At 46.3% G+C, this 14,242-nt stretch overlaps 1 protein-coding gene across 1 annotated transcript in view; it reads right to left on the reverse strand.

Moving 5' to 3' along the window:
• Window positions 1–420: 420 nt before the first annotated feature.
• Window positions 421–14,242, reverse strand: part of SLC1A2 (solute carrier family 1 member 2) — a 50,213-nt gene continuing 36,391 nt past the window's right edge. Inside the window, exons 9-10 of the mRNA XM_047071479.1 lie at window positions 4,470–4,701; window positions 421–522 (exon numbers count right to left, since the gene is read on the reverse strand). Of these exons, the coding sequence (XP_046927435.1) occupies window positions 451–522; window positions 4,470–4,701 (304 nt within the window). The 3' untranslated portion in view covers window positions 421–450. The remainder of the gene's footprint in view (window positions 523–4,469; window positions 4,702–14,242) is intronic.

The following is a 14,242-nucleotide window of genomic DNA, read 5'->3' on the forward strand; positions in this document are numbered from 1 at the left end:
AGAATCTCTTGCGCGTAATGAAGCGGAAGCATGAAAAACACTTGACGGGATCACACGCTGAGTGTCTGCTCGTCATCCCAAATCCCCGGAGTGCACCACATTGCTTTAGTCGTATCCCCCGGGGAAAAGAGCGCCCACGGCTCTGCATTTAGAGAGAAAAGGGAAGCCGGCAAGAATGCGCGTTCAGTCCCAACTGGTTCCTCCAGCAGCATCCATCCAAACAATAACACGGGTGAGAAAACGAGACGGTTACGAAGCATGACTTGGCAAACACACAGCACCGTGCCTATCACTGACTCACAACAGATCCTCGAAGCCTCGGCTAACGGATTAAGTAAACACAGAAATAAATGCATCTTTTTTTCTTTTTAAAGAAAGCTTGTTTTGAACTCTCTTTTACCATAAGATAAGCTGGGGAGTTTATTCAAGAATTTGCTGAGAGTCATATCCTTATTTTTCACGCTTCCAAGGTTCTTCCTCAACACCGCCGTCGGCTGACTTTCCGTTGGCTGCCAGAGTCACCTGAAAATAATCACCATCAACATCCAGCTTACAGGCCACGAACCAGAAAACCACCCCGTGGGTTATGTGGAGAAGCACGAGATCCGGGTTACACTACGTGACTTACATGTTGGTGTCAAATCTGGTTCTTTCCAAATTGATTTTGAGCCCGTCTTGCTTTTCGACACTGATTTGTAAATGGTGAAAAGTACACATTTGCCTTGGGGAGTACAGAGGAACTGGAGAGAGTCTGCAATTTGGGACATGAGTGCTACTAATGCTTTCAGGGTGGCGGGGGCGTCTAGCTACACAGAGACCCGTCAGAGAATAACGCAGCCCTTAACAAACGGTGCCCTTGTGCTACTCCATACAACCAGAGAAAAATCCGGAACTAGACAGCTAGTTCTACTCATGCACAGCTAGTGAAGGGTTCAGTTGCCATGAGGCCAGGTGGAATTTATACACGTCCAGTTTCGAAATAAGAAATCATGATGGCGTGGATACCAGGTAGGCTATCCAGGCTTTAAAAATCGAGAAGAAAAGGGGAATGAAAAGCCAGACGTCCAAATTATTTCCAAATTATTCCCATGCAGGCATTTAACAATCAAGTATAACCACCAGAGTGTCTCTATTATGCGTCCCTGGCTCGAAGAGAACGGAACCCTCACACAGCGTGGGAGGTATTCCCCTCCACTTCTAAATCATTTTCCTAGCTTACCTTCCATCTGTCTGTCCTCAACGTCATGTGCAAACTTAAACCCACGACTGATATTCCACATAATGGAGAGACTGGATTTATGGAAGCATTAGGATATGGAGACATGACAAACGCAGCAATGTTTGAAAGAAATCGGATCTTCTTAACCCGAGAGGCAGCGAAACGCATGCGTTAGGAACACACACTACCATGCTAGGAACAGAACACAAGTGCCCTTCACAAACCGAGCGAATGAAAACAGAAGCCATTCGTTTCTCCACCCCCCAGTGGGCGCCCATAGTTTTCTAGAAAGACCATGCAACAAGCCATGACCACCCCACATGCAGTTATTCTGATGACAATTAAAAAGCTCTCACGTAACTTCCAACTACAAGGACAAGGCAAGAGTTTGAAAACAGCAGACACCAACATGACGTAGCAACGCTCGAAGTGGTTAACATTTTGACCAGAGCTGCAGCAAATTTGTTTCCCCTTCAGTGAACTCTCAAGAAAGACTGCCAGGAACAAACTGTCTGCCTGGAGAAAGCTGCCTGTTCGCTCTGACTTTGAATGTGCCTATTTGGCTTTCCGTGATGAACCAGATCAATAGCTGTACAAAAGTATAAATCATGCTGTGCGGCCTTTGGAACACCAGGCCGCACTGGGGGGTGTGCCCTGCTGTGGCCGTCACTGTTGTTGAATACTGGGGCCTGTGTTTCGAAAGTGGCCGGGACAGCCCCTTTTTTGGCATTTCTTTTTCTGAGCCGGTTCAAGGAAGCCAGGACTCTAACTCCCCGGTCCATCCCACCCTGCTCTGCTCCAACCACCTGGGTAATAGAAAAGCAGGAAGGGGAGGGGGCTGACAGGAAGCACTGACGTCTCCCATCTTGGTTTTTAAAACAGTGAGACGGAGAATGGACCAGAAGGAAGTTCAAAGGCAGGAATAAATGTGACTCAGATATTCCGGGAGAGTGTGCAAATTCATCTTGATGGCTCTGGCTGCCTCCTCTCGTGCATCAGTGGCAACTCAGTTTCGTTGGTCTAGGTGGGAAGAGGTGTTCGCCTCACCTCGCGAAGGCTGAGGCCAACTAACCTTCAGTGAGCCGAACCCAATAACTTCACTAAAAAATCCAAACGGCCAGATAGTTATTAAACCAACATGGCCATTCGGTATGTCCCTGACCCGCTCAGTATCCTTTCGACCATGTAAATGCTAATTCACCAAGTTTGCAGGTGGTTGGGTAGGCAGTCAGTTATAGAGACAGACTAAGCCAGTATCTCTACAGAACTGGCCAGCAACAAGGTTGTCTGAAACAAAACACAGGGTCAAGATGCTAAAAGGATACATACAACAAATATTTATAGAGCGCCTACTGCATGCCAGGTACTGCTTTAGGTGCTGGGATACAGCAGTGATAAATGTGGAAACAGGGTCTCTCCTCATGGGCTTGCTTCCTAGTGATAGGGACAGTTCACAAATCTCTTCCTTTAGGGGGCTTGAGTTGTTCTTGCTCTAAGAACATAGCAAACTTCTCCTAATGTCCTTTAAGAAAAAGAACCCAGGAAGTCTGAAATCTAAATGTATCTCCATATCTATATACCATCTTTTTCAAAACATGTCCTTCTAACGCTATTAGGAAGCCTCTTGAGAAGCTCCAAAAGAGCCACACCACAGGCAGCTAGTCACTACGATTCTTCTTACATATAATTGCAAAATGTAAAAATATATGGTGATTTCATTTTATTTCATGCTATTCTTTTTCCTTGCATGGCAGTAACTTGGAATCAACCCTTCTCTTTCCTACAAAATTGTACATTTGCTTTTCTGTCCTCCCATTGCCTATTTCAGGGCTTTGCAGATAATGGGCACTCAATAAATATCTGATGAATGATCAAAATATAGGAGGTCACAGGAATGAGATGCTTAACTAAACCCCACAAGGCACACAATAAATACTTGTTAAATAGAGCACAGAGCCATTTCATGAGAAGGTGGACCCTTGTTGACCCAAATTTTGACGGGGAATAATCCAGCACATTCATCTAGACGTGGGAAGAGCTAACTTCCTAGGAGAATGGAATATGCGCTTTAGATACATCTGAATTTCGAATAATTTGAATCATTTTCACTGAGTCAATTAGTTTTTGCAGTTGCTCTTGATGGCTAAGTCCTTCCTTAATTTGTACCAGAGCCTTGGTTCACCCACACATGTGCCCGGTAGAGAGGGGATGAGCAAAAGACTACTGCTGGCCCATTAGACTTCTGGACCTATGTTACAATCCAGTAAAGAGAATCACTTCTGTGTCACCCTTATTTGCCTGGCAGAGGCCATGCGTATGTTTGGAATGACCCAGAAGTAACCCAGGGAGAAATTATTAAATAAGATCCTGTCAGCAGGAATCAAAAGAATATCAGAAACCTGTACTGGGTGCCAATTGCCTTCAGATGCTACTTGGAACCATTTGGGCAACCCAACTCCCAGAGTTGACTCTGCTCACCTGCCAGGGTTTCTCCAAGTTTGCTTCACTCTGGTCATGACACTCTGTCTTTGACAATGTCAAGTTAGTTACAATGAAGGCTAGACAGAGCCCATCAAGCTTGAAGACTTAGTACCCAGCAGCTTGGAAAAGAGTCCAGAACATCCATGCTTCAAGAAAGATGGTGCCACCACTGTGTGAAATGTAGTGGCTATGGGATAATTGTCCTGAGGGATAGATATCCTTTACTTGAAACAGCTTCCCCATTCTTGGAGCACAGTGACTGCAAGGTCAAAACTCACCTTCCCACAAAAATAATTAAGAGAAAAATAGTTGCGCAAAGTCGTGTGGGCACATTTTTGACCAGCATGTAATATCCAGCAAGTGGGAATATTTGTGCTACATATATTGAGTGATTCGGGGTATTTCTCTTAGTGTTTCAGTCAAGGAATAGAATATTTGAAATCCAACAAAGCCTTAAGAACCACAAATTCTTCGGCAAAATGTTCAAGAAAACCAATCAAATTTGTGGAGTGGGTGGAAAGGGGGGGGTGGTCAAAATGATTGTTTTACATCACATGGACGAAACAAGCAACGATTGGCTCTTTGACTGTTAGATCTGCCACGTTAGACACAGAGTTAGATGATCTGGGACTCATAGAAGCTTGGGTTACATGATTCTTCAGAAAAATAAATGTGACAATAATACATGCAGGACTTTTGGTGCTTGTCTTAGGAAACTGAGCATGCACTATTATATACAGGTCTCAATATCCATGAATGGGAAAGGTACCTTGCACTCATCTACTATGACAGAGTTGTGTGCAGCATAGACACATTGATTAGAGTTGCTTTCCCTATGGTTCTTCATGTCATCATAAATGGACTGAGTCTTGGTCATTTCAATATCTTCATGCACTCGATGCTGGGAGTCAATAGTATCCAGCTCAGACTTGGAGAGGTGATAGACAATCCCAGCCCCAAAGGAGTCACCCACAACATTGACTGAAGTCCTCATCCTGTCCCTGGGAACAAAGAACAAGAATGTTTAGCGAAGAAGCAGTGACATGGTGGTTGAGAGGCCAAGGCCTAGAACCCGGGGTTGAGTTCTGGCTCTACTTTTCCCTTTGCCTGATCTGGGCCAAGTTACTTAATCTTTATGAGCCTTGATTTCCTTGTTGGTCAACCGGAGAGAGCAATCATATCTGTCTCATAAACTTGTGTGACAATCAAATGAGATAATGTACGTAAAGGCCTTAGCAAAACGTCTGATGGATGGTAGAAACCCAATAAACAACAGCAAAGAGAAAGGAGAGAAGGAAGAATTGGAAGACAATAATTCTCAGATCTCGGAATTAGCACCCAAAGCTCCAGACACTGTTAGCTGTGTCCTCTTGATTTCCACTGTTCTTCAAGGACCCCAGATCACATCCACTTATTTTACTTATTAATCCTACCTGTGAATTCTCCCATGATAGAAAATTCATCTCTTCGTAAGGATTGAAATTAACATTGCCTTTCCCTCTGCACCTCAGTCTCCCACCGACACATACATATATACAGGCACAGGCACAGCTGATGGGTGAGAAACCTGGCCACAATTTTCTCCCTGACCAATAAGCACAGTGACTCTGTGTCCTGGAAAAACCAAAATACGTTGTCTTGCTCTCTCTGTTAACCAAAAAAAAAAAAAAAATTTAAATCTTCCAGAGTGCCTCTTGAATCAGGAAGTGTTAAGAAAAACCCTCCCTCCAATCTTGTTTCCCATGTTCTGATTTAAAAAAAAAAAAAAAAAAAAGCAGGATGGCCCAGAACCTTCCCTCTCAGAACGTCAGCACCAGGAAAACTAAGTTCTTAAGAGTAAGTGGTGTTCTGTCGTCCACTAGTTCAGATTGGTGTGAAAAGTCCTTCTAACCATGTTTATGAGATACTCAAAGTCTGAAAGAGAAGGGTGCTGGAAACTTTTTTAAAAAGAATTTAAGCAAAAATGCTGCTAAAATCTCTGTCCAGGACACTCTAGCCTTTAATTCAAAAAATATGCATAAGGACACCAGAATCAGTTCAAGGCAAAGTGAAAGTCTTAATTGGTTCTTAGAACAAAGGCCTAAAATAAATTCTAGTTGCTACCATCCAATCTATTTCTCATTAGAGAAGAAGAATGACGCTGCACCAAGAGGACTGGCTTCCTCGCAAGGAGCTTGTGAGCAGCTATCCTCTGGGTTCAAGTGGGAAGATCCTGCCCATACAAAAGTCAAGATCAGACCCTGACATCAGCTCTCAGGGGCATCTCTCCATCTAAGAATGCTCTTCTCTTCCTTTCCACTTTGGAGAATCTGCCGCAGGGTGGTAAAATCTATACATGAACGAAGACTGGGTCTTTAAGTCATCCACAAAATTAGGCATTTGAGGCAGAGACAGGGTATGAGAAGGCATACATAATGATGATTAAGAAAAACTATGGGCTCTGGAGACAGCCCGACTTGGATTCAGATGCCACTTTTTTCTTTTACTTGTTGGACAACCCTGACCCTAGTTAACCTTTGTGACCCTTAGTTGCATTAACTATGAAATGGAAATAATAAAAATATCTACCACCTTGGGTTGAAGATTAAATAAGATAGCAATATGCTTAGTACAGTTCCAGACATTTAGCAAGGATTCACAAAACATTAGTTATTACATGAGGTGTACTTTAAATATTACCATTATTCTTATGAAGTTAATTTAAACATATTTTTGGCAGCTCCTAGGTAGAACATCCAAACATGCCTAGTTAAGCTACTATCTCCCCCTGAAAACATCCATAAACATTTGTGGGACATTTCCCATGGTAGCACTCCCAACCAACCAGCTGAGTTATTTGCCCATCATTTAGCTGTGGCCTACTCTGTTGTTTTTCAACTTTACTTTCAATCCCTCCTGGTGTGTGTTCTGAGTCACGCACCCAACATCCTTGGCCAATGGTTAAATTCCAAAGAGCGCTAAAGACGCCAAGAGGAATCCACTGGGTACTCGTTTGTATCACGGCCCAGGAGAATCTACGTCCTTTTCAAGTAGAAGGACCAAAGGTGATGGTGGGGTGATGATGATAGGGGCTGATATATTACATTTAATATGTAGAAGTATATGCTTTCCAGATATTACCTTGTTTAATCCTCACTACAATGCTGTAAGAAGTACTGTTATCCACACTGAGGAAATTGAAACACAGGGGTTTGGAGAGATTAAATGGCTTCCCAAAGTCACACATCCTAGTGAAGTCATAGAAACGAAAAATCTGAGCACAGGACGTGTGCCTCCAGAATGCACTGTCTGCCACATGATGCAAAGCACCTGGGAGCCAGAAAGCTCTGAATCTGAACCTAGTTCAGCCACTTACTAGCCGTGTAACCTGGGTGACTTCCTCTACCAGAATTTTTCTCAGGCAGGCAAAATACCTATTTTATAGCATTTCAAGAAGACAAAACCAGTTCCTGATCCACAGTTGACATTCATTAAATTCTGGTTCCTTCCCCTTTAGGGAACAGCCATCACTCATACCCCCATTTTATGGGCAAAAGCACAAGACACAGTCCTCAAAGGCTAATGACTTTAAGTTTAATAAATCCATTGCCACTCAAATGGATGATACAAGTTTACAAACTCTTGTTTCTTCAACTCTTGACTTTCTCTGATACCAAATCTCTACTCTCCAAAGAAGCCACTGAACCAAATTTTTTGACTAGGATATCTATTCCACACTCTCAAATTTCCTTTTACTTTTTTTTTTTTTAAATTTTTTTATGGTTTATTTATTTTTGAGACAGAGACAGAACATGAGTGGGGGAAAGGCAGAGAGAGAGGGAGACACAGAATCCGGAGCGGGCTCCAGCCTCTGAGCGGTCAGCACAGAACCCAACGCAGGGCTTGAACCCACAAACTGCGAGACCATGACCTGAGCCATACAGGCACCCGTGTCAGGTCTCCTTGAGTTTGAAAATGAACCTGGCCAGAGGAAATAGCTATCAGGCCAGGAATGAATGGAAGACAGAACTGGGCAGAATCAAAGCATACTGATGTTCGACACCAAAATCAAGAAGGAAAGGGCCCTGGACTTAGGGCTGGAAGCTCAACCCAGATCTTCTGACTCTCTTACCTTAAGCAAATCACCTCTCACCTGACCATGAAATATGGAATGGGGCTAATCCGAACCTCACAGAAGATTATGAGAGTTAAATAAAATGAGAGAAATATTTGGAATGCCATAACTACTCATTAAAGACTGCAGGAGCACAAGAGCATCAAAATGGCTACACAGAAATAAGAAGACAACACAGACTCTAATACTTGCTGAGTTCTTTGTTAGCTCATTCATTCATTCATTCATTCATTCAACAGGCGTACAATGAGCACCTTTGTGCAGGGCACTATGTCAAGTGTCCTGGCAACGAAGAACAAGAAATGGCTCTTCCTATGCTCCCTCTTCCTCCAAGAACCCACGCTCTCTTTACGGGCGCTATGGGATTTAGTAGGTAGGACATTTTATCTACACTTGGGCCGCTGCAAAAGCTTGAGTAGAAGTGTGCCAAGTTTGGACCTGTGGATAAGTCTGAGAAAACGAGCTAGAGAGAAGAAATCGATGATGTGAAATCGAGGAGAGAGAAGCACGCAAGACCACTCAGGAGGCAAATGAATGTAATGAGAGGCAGAAGGGAGGAACTGACCAAATCACGTATGGCCTCATCAGCCAAGTTCAGGAGGTCAGGGCTTTGTCCCAAGTGTCACGAGGAGCCACTGAGGAGCAGCAAGGGCACGCTTGCTCTGGTACGAAGACTGGTCTGAGGAAGGGCAAGGCTGAAAGAGCAAAACCCACTTGGTGAAGATGTGATGGAAGATGATGAGACAGAATTACAGGACTTGAGGACGGATTGGTCATAGAGAATAAACAAGAAAAGAGTCAAGGATTCCTCTCCGGTATCGGGTTTGGGCAGCTGGCGTTGATATGTCTACTGGCAACCAGTAGACCGTACCACCATGTGTAGGGGACATGACGGGTCGGGGTGAGAAAGGTTCTCATGTCAGCTTGAACATACTGGGGCTGAGGGTTGGGACCCAGCAAAGGAGAGATGTGCCACAAGTGGTTGGGAATCTGGACTAAAGATCAGGACCGACAACTGGGCTGCAGGTAGTGAATTAGGAGGCGACACCTAAAGAGGCCATGGGGAGATGCCACAGGCGTTTTTGGTTCATTCTTGGAGAGAATGCAGAGTGGGAAGAAAAGACAGTCTTATCTAGAACGCTGAGAGTGACCAACACTTAAGGAGTGGGCAAAGGAATAGGAGTCCGCCAAGGTGGAAGAAAACTTAGAAGAGTTTGAGGGAAGCATGTTGCAAAAGTAAGGGTGTGATGGACAATTCCAATGACTGCCTGGAGATCAGGTAAGAGAAGAAAAAGAAGTGCCCCTTGGTTTTAGCAACAAAGAGGCCATCACTGCCAGGGCAGTTGCAAGCCAGAGGCAGAGACAGAAGCCAGCTCGCCACGGGTAGAAAAGTGAATGAGAACTGAGTGAGTAGTGATATTATTTATAATCGTCTTATTCAAGACGATTGACTGAGAAGGTAAAGAGAGCGAGGGGAAGATGGTGGGAGACGGGAGATAGGATTTTTTTGGTTTGCCATTGAGGCCACCAGGGGGGATGTCTGACCAACTCTGGGGAAGTCCAAGTGTGGCCAAAAACGGGATATGGGAGTTTATGGTTCACCTATGGAAAATTTCTCCACAGGCAAATGCTTTCATTTTGCCTCACAACCAGCCTTGACTGTTCAGGAAACCCTGCTGACCTCAGGAGCTTCAAGCCTACTTGGTAAAAAGAATTTCAGGGGCGCCTGGGTGGCGCAGTCGGTTAAGCGTCCGACTTCAACCAGGTCACGATCTCGCGGTCCGGGAGTTCGAGCCCCGCGTCAGGCTCTGGGCTGATGGCTCAGAGCCTGGAGCCTGTTTCCGATTCTGTGTCTCCCTCTCTCTCTGCCCCTCCCCCGTTCATGCTCTGTCTCTCTCTGTCCCAAAAATAAATAAAACGTTGAAAAAAAAAAAAAGAATTTCAGAGTGCCTGATGCTGTCCTTGAGTCTGGACACTCTGTGTCGGACCTGTGAAAAGGGGACAGAGGGGAGATCCGAACTCGCGTGCCTGGGTGGCTCAGTTGGTTGAGTGTCCGACTTCGGCTCAGGTCATGATCTCACAGTCTGTGAGTTCGAGCCCCGCATCGGGCTCTGTGCTGATGGCTCAGAGCCCGGAGCCTGCTTCGGATTCTCTGTCTCCTTCTCTCTCTGCCCCTCCCCTGCTCAGGCTCTGTGTCCCTCTGTCTCAAAAATAAATAAAAACGTTAAGAAAAAAAAATTAAAAAAAAAAAAAACCTCTGGCAGGAAGGTGTTAGAATTGTCTGCAAGTCCTGGTTCTCACAGAATAACAGAGCCAAGGGAGCAGGGTCACTCAGGGTCATCTGGGTCTTTGAATTGGGCTGAACCATATGAAGTTGCCGCTTCTACAAGTTCCCAAAGGTCACATATTGGCAATTTCATGTGACTCAACTTAACATTCACAGGAAACAAACCATCATGTCTGCCTCTCAGAATGCAGGGTGCACAGTAAAGGCGGAGGGGCCGCCCGAGGCCCCAGGCCTGAGAAGGCTGGCACAATCCTAAACATCCAAGGGCTAAAGCCACATGGGGTTGAGAAGGGAAGGAGGGCCTACGGAAGCATTGGTTAAGAGTGTGAACTCTGGATGGGAGCCCTGATTGCAATCCTGGCTCCGGCAGGCCAAGTCACTTAGCTTCTCCTGCTCATTTGTAAAATATGGAAAGTAATCCCTCCTTCCAAGCTTGTCGAGAAGATAGTAACTGTTAATGTGTCCTGAGTGCTTGTCATCAAGAGGACCTCGGCCAAACTCTGCATATAAAAGGTCTGACACCAACCCAGTGCTCAGCTGTTGGCCCATCCCCCTCTTCCTTCTTCCCCTCCTACTCCTCATCTTCTCAGTCCCAGTGAAAAGGGGAGTAGACCACTTCCTCTTTTGTTCTTCCACGAAGTCTTGTGCATTCCTCTTTTTGCACTTAGCACACTCAGGTTGGGATTTTTTTGACCACATCTGTCCCCATTACTAGGTGATAAGCTCTTTGAGCGTGGACACCATGTTGTATCTATTTGTGATATGGGCAGGGTGGGGGAACCCGGTGGGGGGTGGGCGGGTGCATTGAAGGAGGGGTGGGGAGGGGCTGTTAAAGAGAGCAGGTTAACTCCAGAAAGAGGACTGTCTTTTGTTCAGCAAATGTCTGGTTGGGCGTCTTGGAGGTGAAAAGTTAGGGCAAGGGCAAGATGGAGAGGGAGGAGGAGGGAGAGACAGAGCCCAAATTACCTTGCCTACAAAAACAAGACACGTGTCCTGAGCGCCAGGGGCAAACACAGGGAGGCCCAGCAACACAGGGAGAGATTGGGACCAAAGGGAAAAACTGGGCAGGGACAGGTCCCTAGAAGGGGGTGGCAGGCACTAAAGGATTTATTTTTTATTTTTTATTTTTTTAAGTTTATTTATTTTGAGAGGGTTGGAAGGGCATGGAGAGAGGGAGAGAGAGAGAGAGGATCCCAAGAGAATCCTGACACGGGGCTTGAACTCACCAACCGTGAGATCACAACCTGAGCCGAAATCAAGAGTCAGACACTTGACCAACTGAGCCGCCCAAGCGCCCCAAGGATTTATTTTTTAAGGAGAAAAGGTGCCTAACACTCAATTTTTGCTTCCGTGCTCCCTGAAATTATTCACACTGATTATTACTTCAGGGAAACAAAACTCAAGATTCAATTGCAAATATAGGGAGATTTTGTCTTTTTCATCTTATAACTCTCCTGAGCTCTGCCCCTCCCCTTTGTTTTTCCGTGAACACATATTTCTTTTGTGATGCATTGAAGAATGATTCTTGCTGCGCAGAACTGTAGCCCCACCCCCACCCCACCCCCAAACTGCAATCTCGATGCTTCGAGTCAGGGACGCGTTGGCAGGGGAGGGAAGGACTCAGGGGGAAAGAGTGACATCCCAGCTGGCGTTGACATCACTGGAGGTCAGGAAAGTTGTAGAAAAGAACTCTGGTGGGAGCAGGGAGTCACGGCACAAGACTTCAACAATAAACTCCCAGCATCTTCAGAGATGTGGTAGATGGAGGGATTGGTCTTCTCTTCCACCAGACATGGAGTGGGGTTTCGATCACACATAGCTGCACGAGTGTGTCTTAAAGAAGAGAACGAGACCCCAGATTGGCGGGCCTGGACCCCCAAGGGACAGCCAGATCACCTGGGTTTGAATCCTAGTTCAGTCACTCGATATCCACTACATTGGGATAAATTACTTTCCTCTGAGCCTCAGTCTCCTCAACTGTAAAATGGGGATAATACTATGAACCGGTCTCATCATTGGGGGCACCTTTGAAACAGGTCCCTGTAAAGTGCTTAGAACACTGCCTGATATTTCAGGAGCACTTGCTAGGTATTAGCTATGAGTATCCCGAGTCCTTTCCATCTGTTCTCGACGGCTGGATGCGTGAACTGTCAACTGGTATTCAAAAACCGTAGAGGTGCTTAGATACCCACAATCAGGGACTCCTACTCCCCCTTCCGCGTCTCCAGTCTCTGGTTTCTGGAAGTGAGGTCCCTGGCCTGCATCACCTCGGAACTCCTTGGCAATGTCAATTCTTGGTCCCCACCCCAGACCTCCTGAATCTCCAGGAGGTTTGGGTGTGTGCTCAGGTTTGAGAATCCCTGCTCTATTCCCTCCAGGGAGGGATGTTAACAGGGAGCCTCAGAGAGCACCCCCCACACACACACCCCCGCCAAAGGGTGGAGGCCCTTAAGGTCTTCCTAGTAAGTTCACCTCTATCCCCCAGCTAGTAAATGTGTCCCCAGGAAAGACCTCCCCAGCAGTCTCATGTGATAAATGAGCCGCAGATCCACTTGGGTTTTCACTTTATTTTGGCTTCCCTTTGGCCACCTGTGGCCAGACCCAGTTATTTACGACTTCTTCCTGGGACTGGCTCCCAGTTTTCACTCCATCCTGCTGCCTTCAGAGAGAGAGGGGTGTCAGCGAGGTCTCTTATAAATATCAGTGGAGGATTCCCGACACAAAGGGCTTCTTGGCCCCAGGGGAAGGTTCTGGTTTTACCAGCCCCGCCCATCCGGTGTTTGAGGACTCCCGGCATTTTTCAGGGCCCAGAGTCTTGGTTTTCACCATGACATTTACAGAGCAGCTAAGCCTGCCCACTGAAAAGCATCCAGGGCTTGGCGGGCAGTAAGGAGGCTGGCAGATCTCCAGCAGCTGGCAAACACTGTCGGACATTAAATGTCACCGCGGGCTTTGCTTGGTTTTAAATTGAAAAATTGCTAGAGTTATGAGAGCTTACAAGCTTTGCCCGGAGAGAATAATAAATCCCCTCACCTTTTCCTTTTCTCTGCTTTTCCCCCACCCACTATTTTACTAGGGAACGGCCAGCCTCCCCCACACCTCTGTCTCAACCCTCCCCCCTACCCCATTCACACTGTAATGGGCCCCCAACAGCCACGGAGCCCATGACCAAGAGCATGTTTCCAGAACTCCACTTGCTGGCGAGAAAGAATGTACCACCATTACTAATTCAAAGCAGATCTGACCTAGCTACAGACCCCTACGCACATTTTCCCAGGATCCTCTATCCTCCGTTTTTTCTTCTCTTCTTAAAAGGAACGTTCTGGCTTATTTGTGTACAAACATCCATCACCAGCAGAATCCTAGTCCGGGTCTTAACACCAGAAGGGCACTCAAGGGCATTGGGTCTAGACTCCGCTTTTAAGCCGACAAGTTCCCATTCCCATTGTCCACGTGACACAGGGGAAGTCCAGAGAGTAGCTTGTGCGAAGTCCTCCAGAGAAAAAGCGCAGAGCTCAGATCCGGGGCTCCTGCCCCTTTGCTTTCCTTTCTCCAGTTACATGCCCCTCGCGCCCCCCACCGCCACCCCCTGCACCTGAGATCAGACCCCAGAACCAGAGAACAGCTCTTCATTTCTTCCTTCCTTTCCACTGCCAGCCTGGGATCGAGTTTTCTCATATACGGTTTCATCAATACAGGTAATCCAAATGTATCATCATTCTTGGGTTCGGCCAACTCCCTGCAGCTGGCATGATTCCACCATGGAGTTAGGACGCCCTGCTCTCCGTGCAAGTATGCACACGAGAGCGCTAGTGTGGGGTGATCGGGGAGGACCCAGCCCTCCGATTCCATTCGCTGGCATTTAGGTCAGAAGTGGGCAGGGTCTTGGATGTTTCATGAAATGACTCTCATCCAACAGGCTTGGAAGCAAACGACTGCCAAGAAGACCAGGGTCCACAATGGTCTCAGAGTAGCTGAGACCTTGATTGTACCCCATTTGTCCCCACTTGGGCTTTTTCTGCTCTTTTGTTCTAATCTTGAGAGGAGGAAAAAACAGGTCAAATGGAAAATTCCCTTTTATTATGTAAAATCAGAGGTGACCCTAATAGGTCTGTCTTCCCTAACCTTTCCTTGGGCCTCT

Source organism: Lynx rufus, unplaced genomic scaffold (genome assembly GCF_022079265.1).
Source record: "Lynx rufus isolate CCGP_SWC_20201006 ecotype Redwood Valley unplaced genomic scaffold, mLynRuf1.p SCAF_9, whole genome shotgun sequence".
NCBI lineage: Eukaryota > Metazoa > Chordata > Mammalia > Carnivora > Felidae > Lynx > Lynx rufus.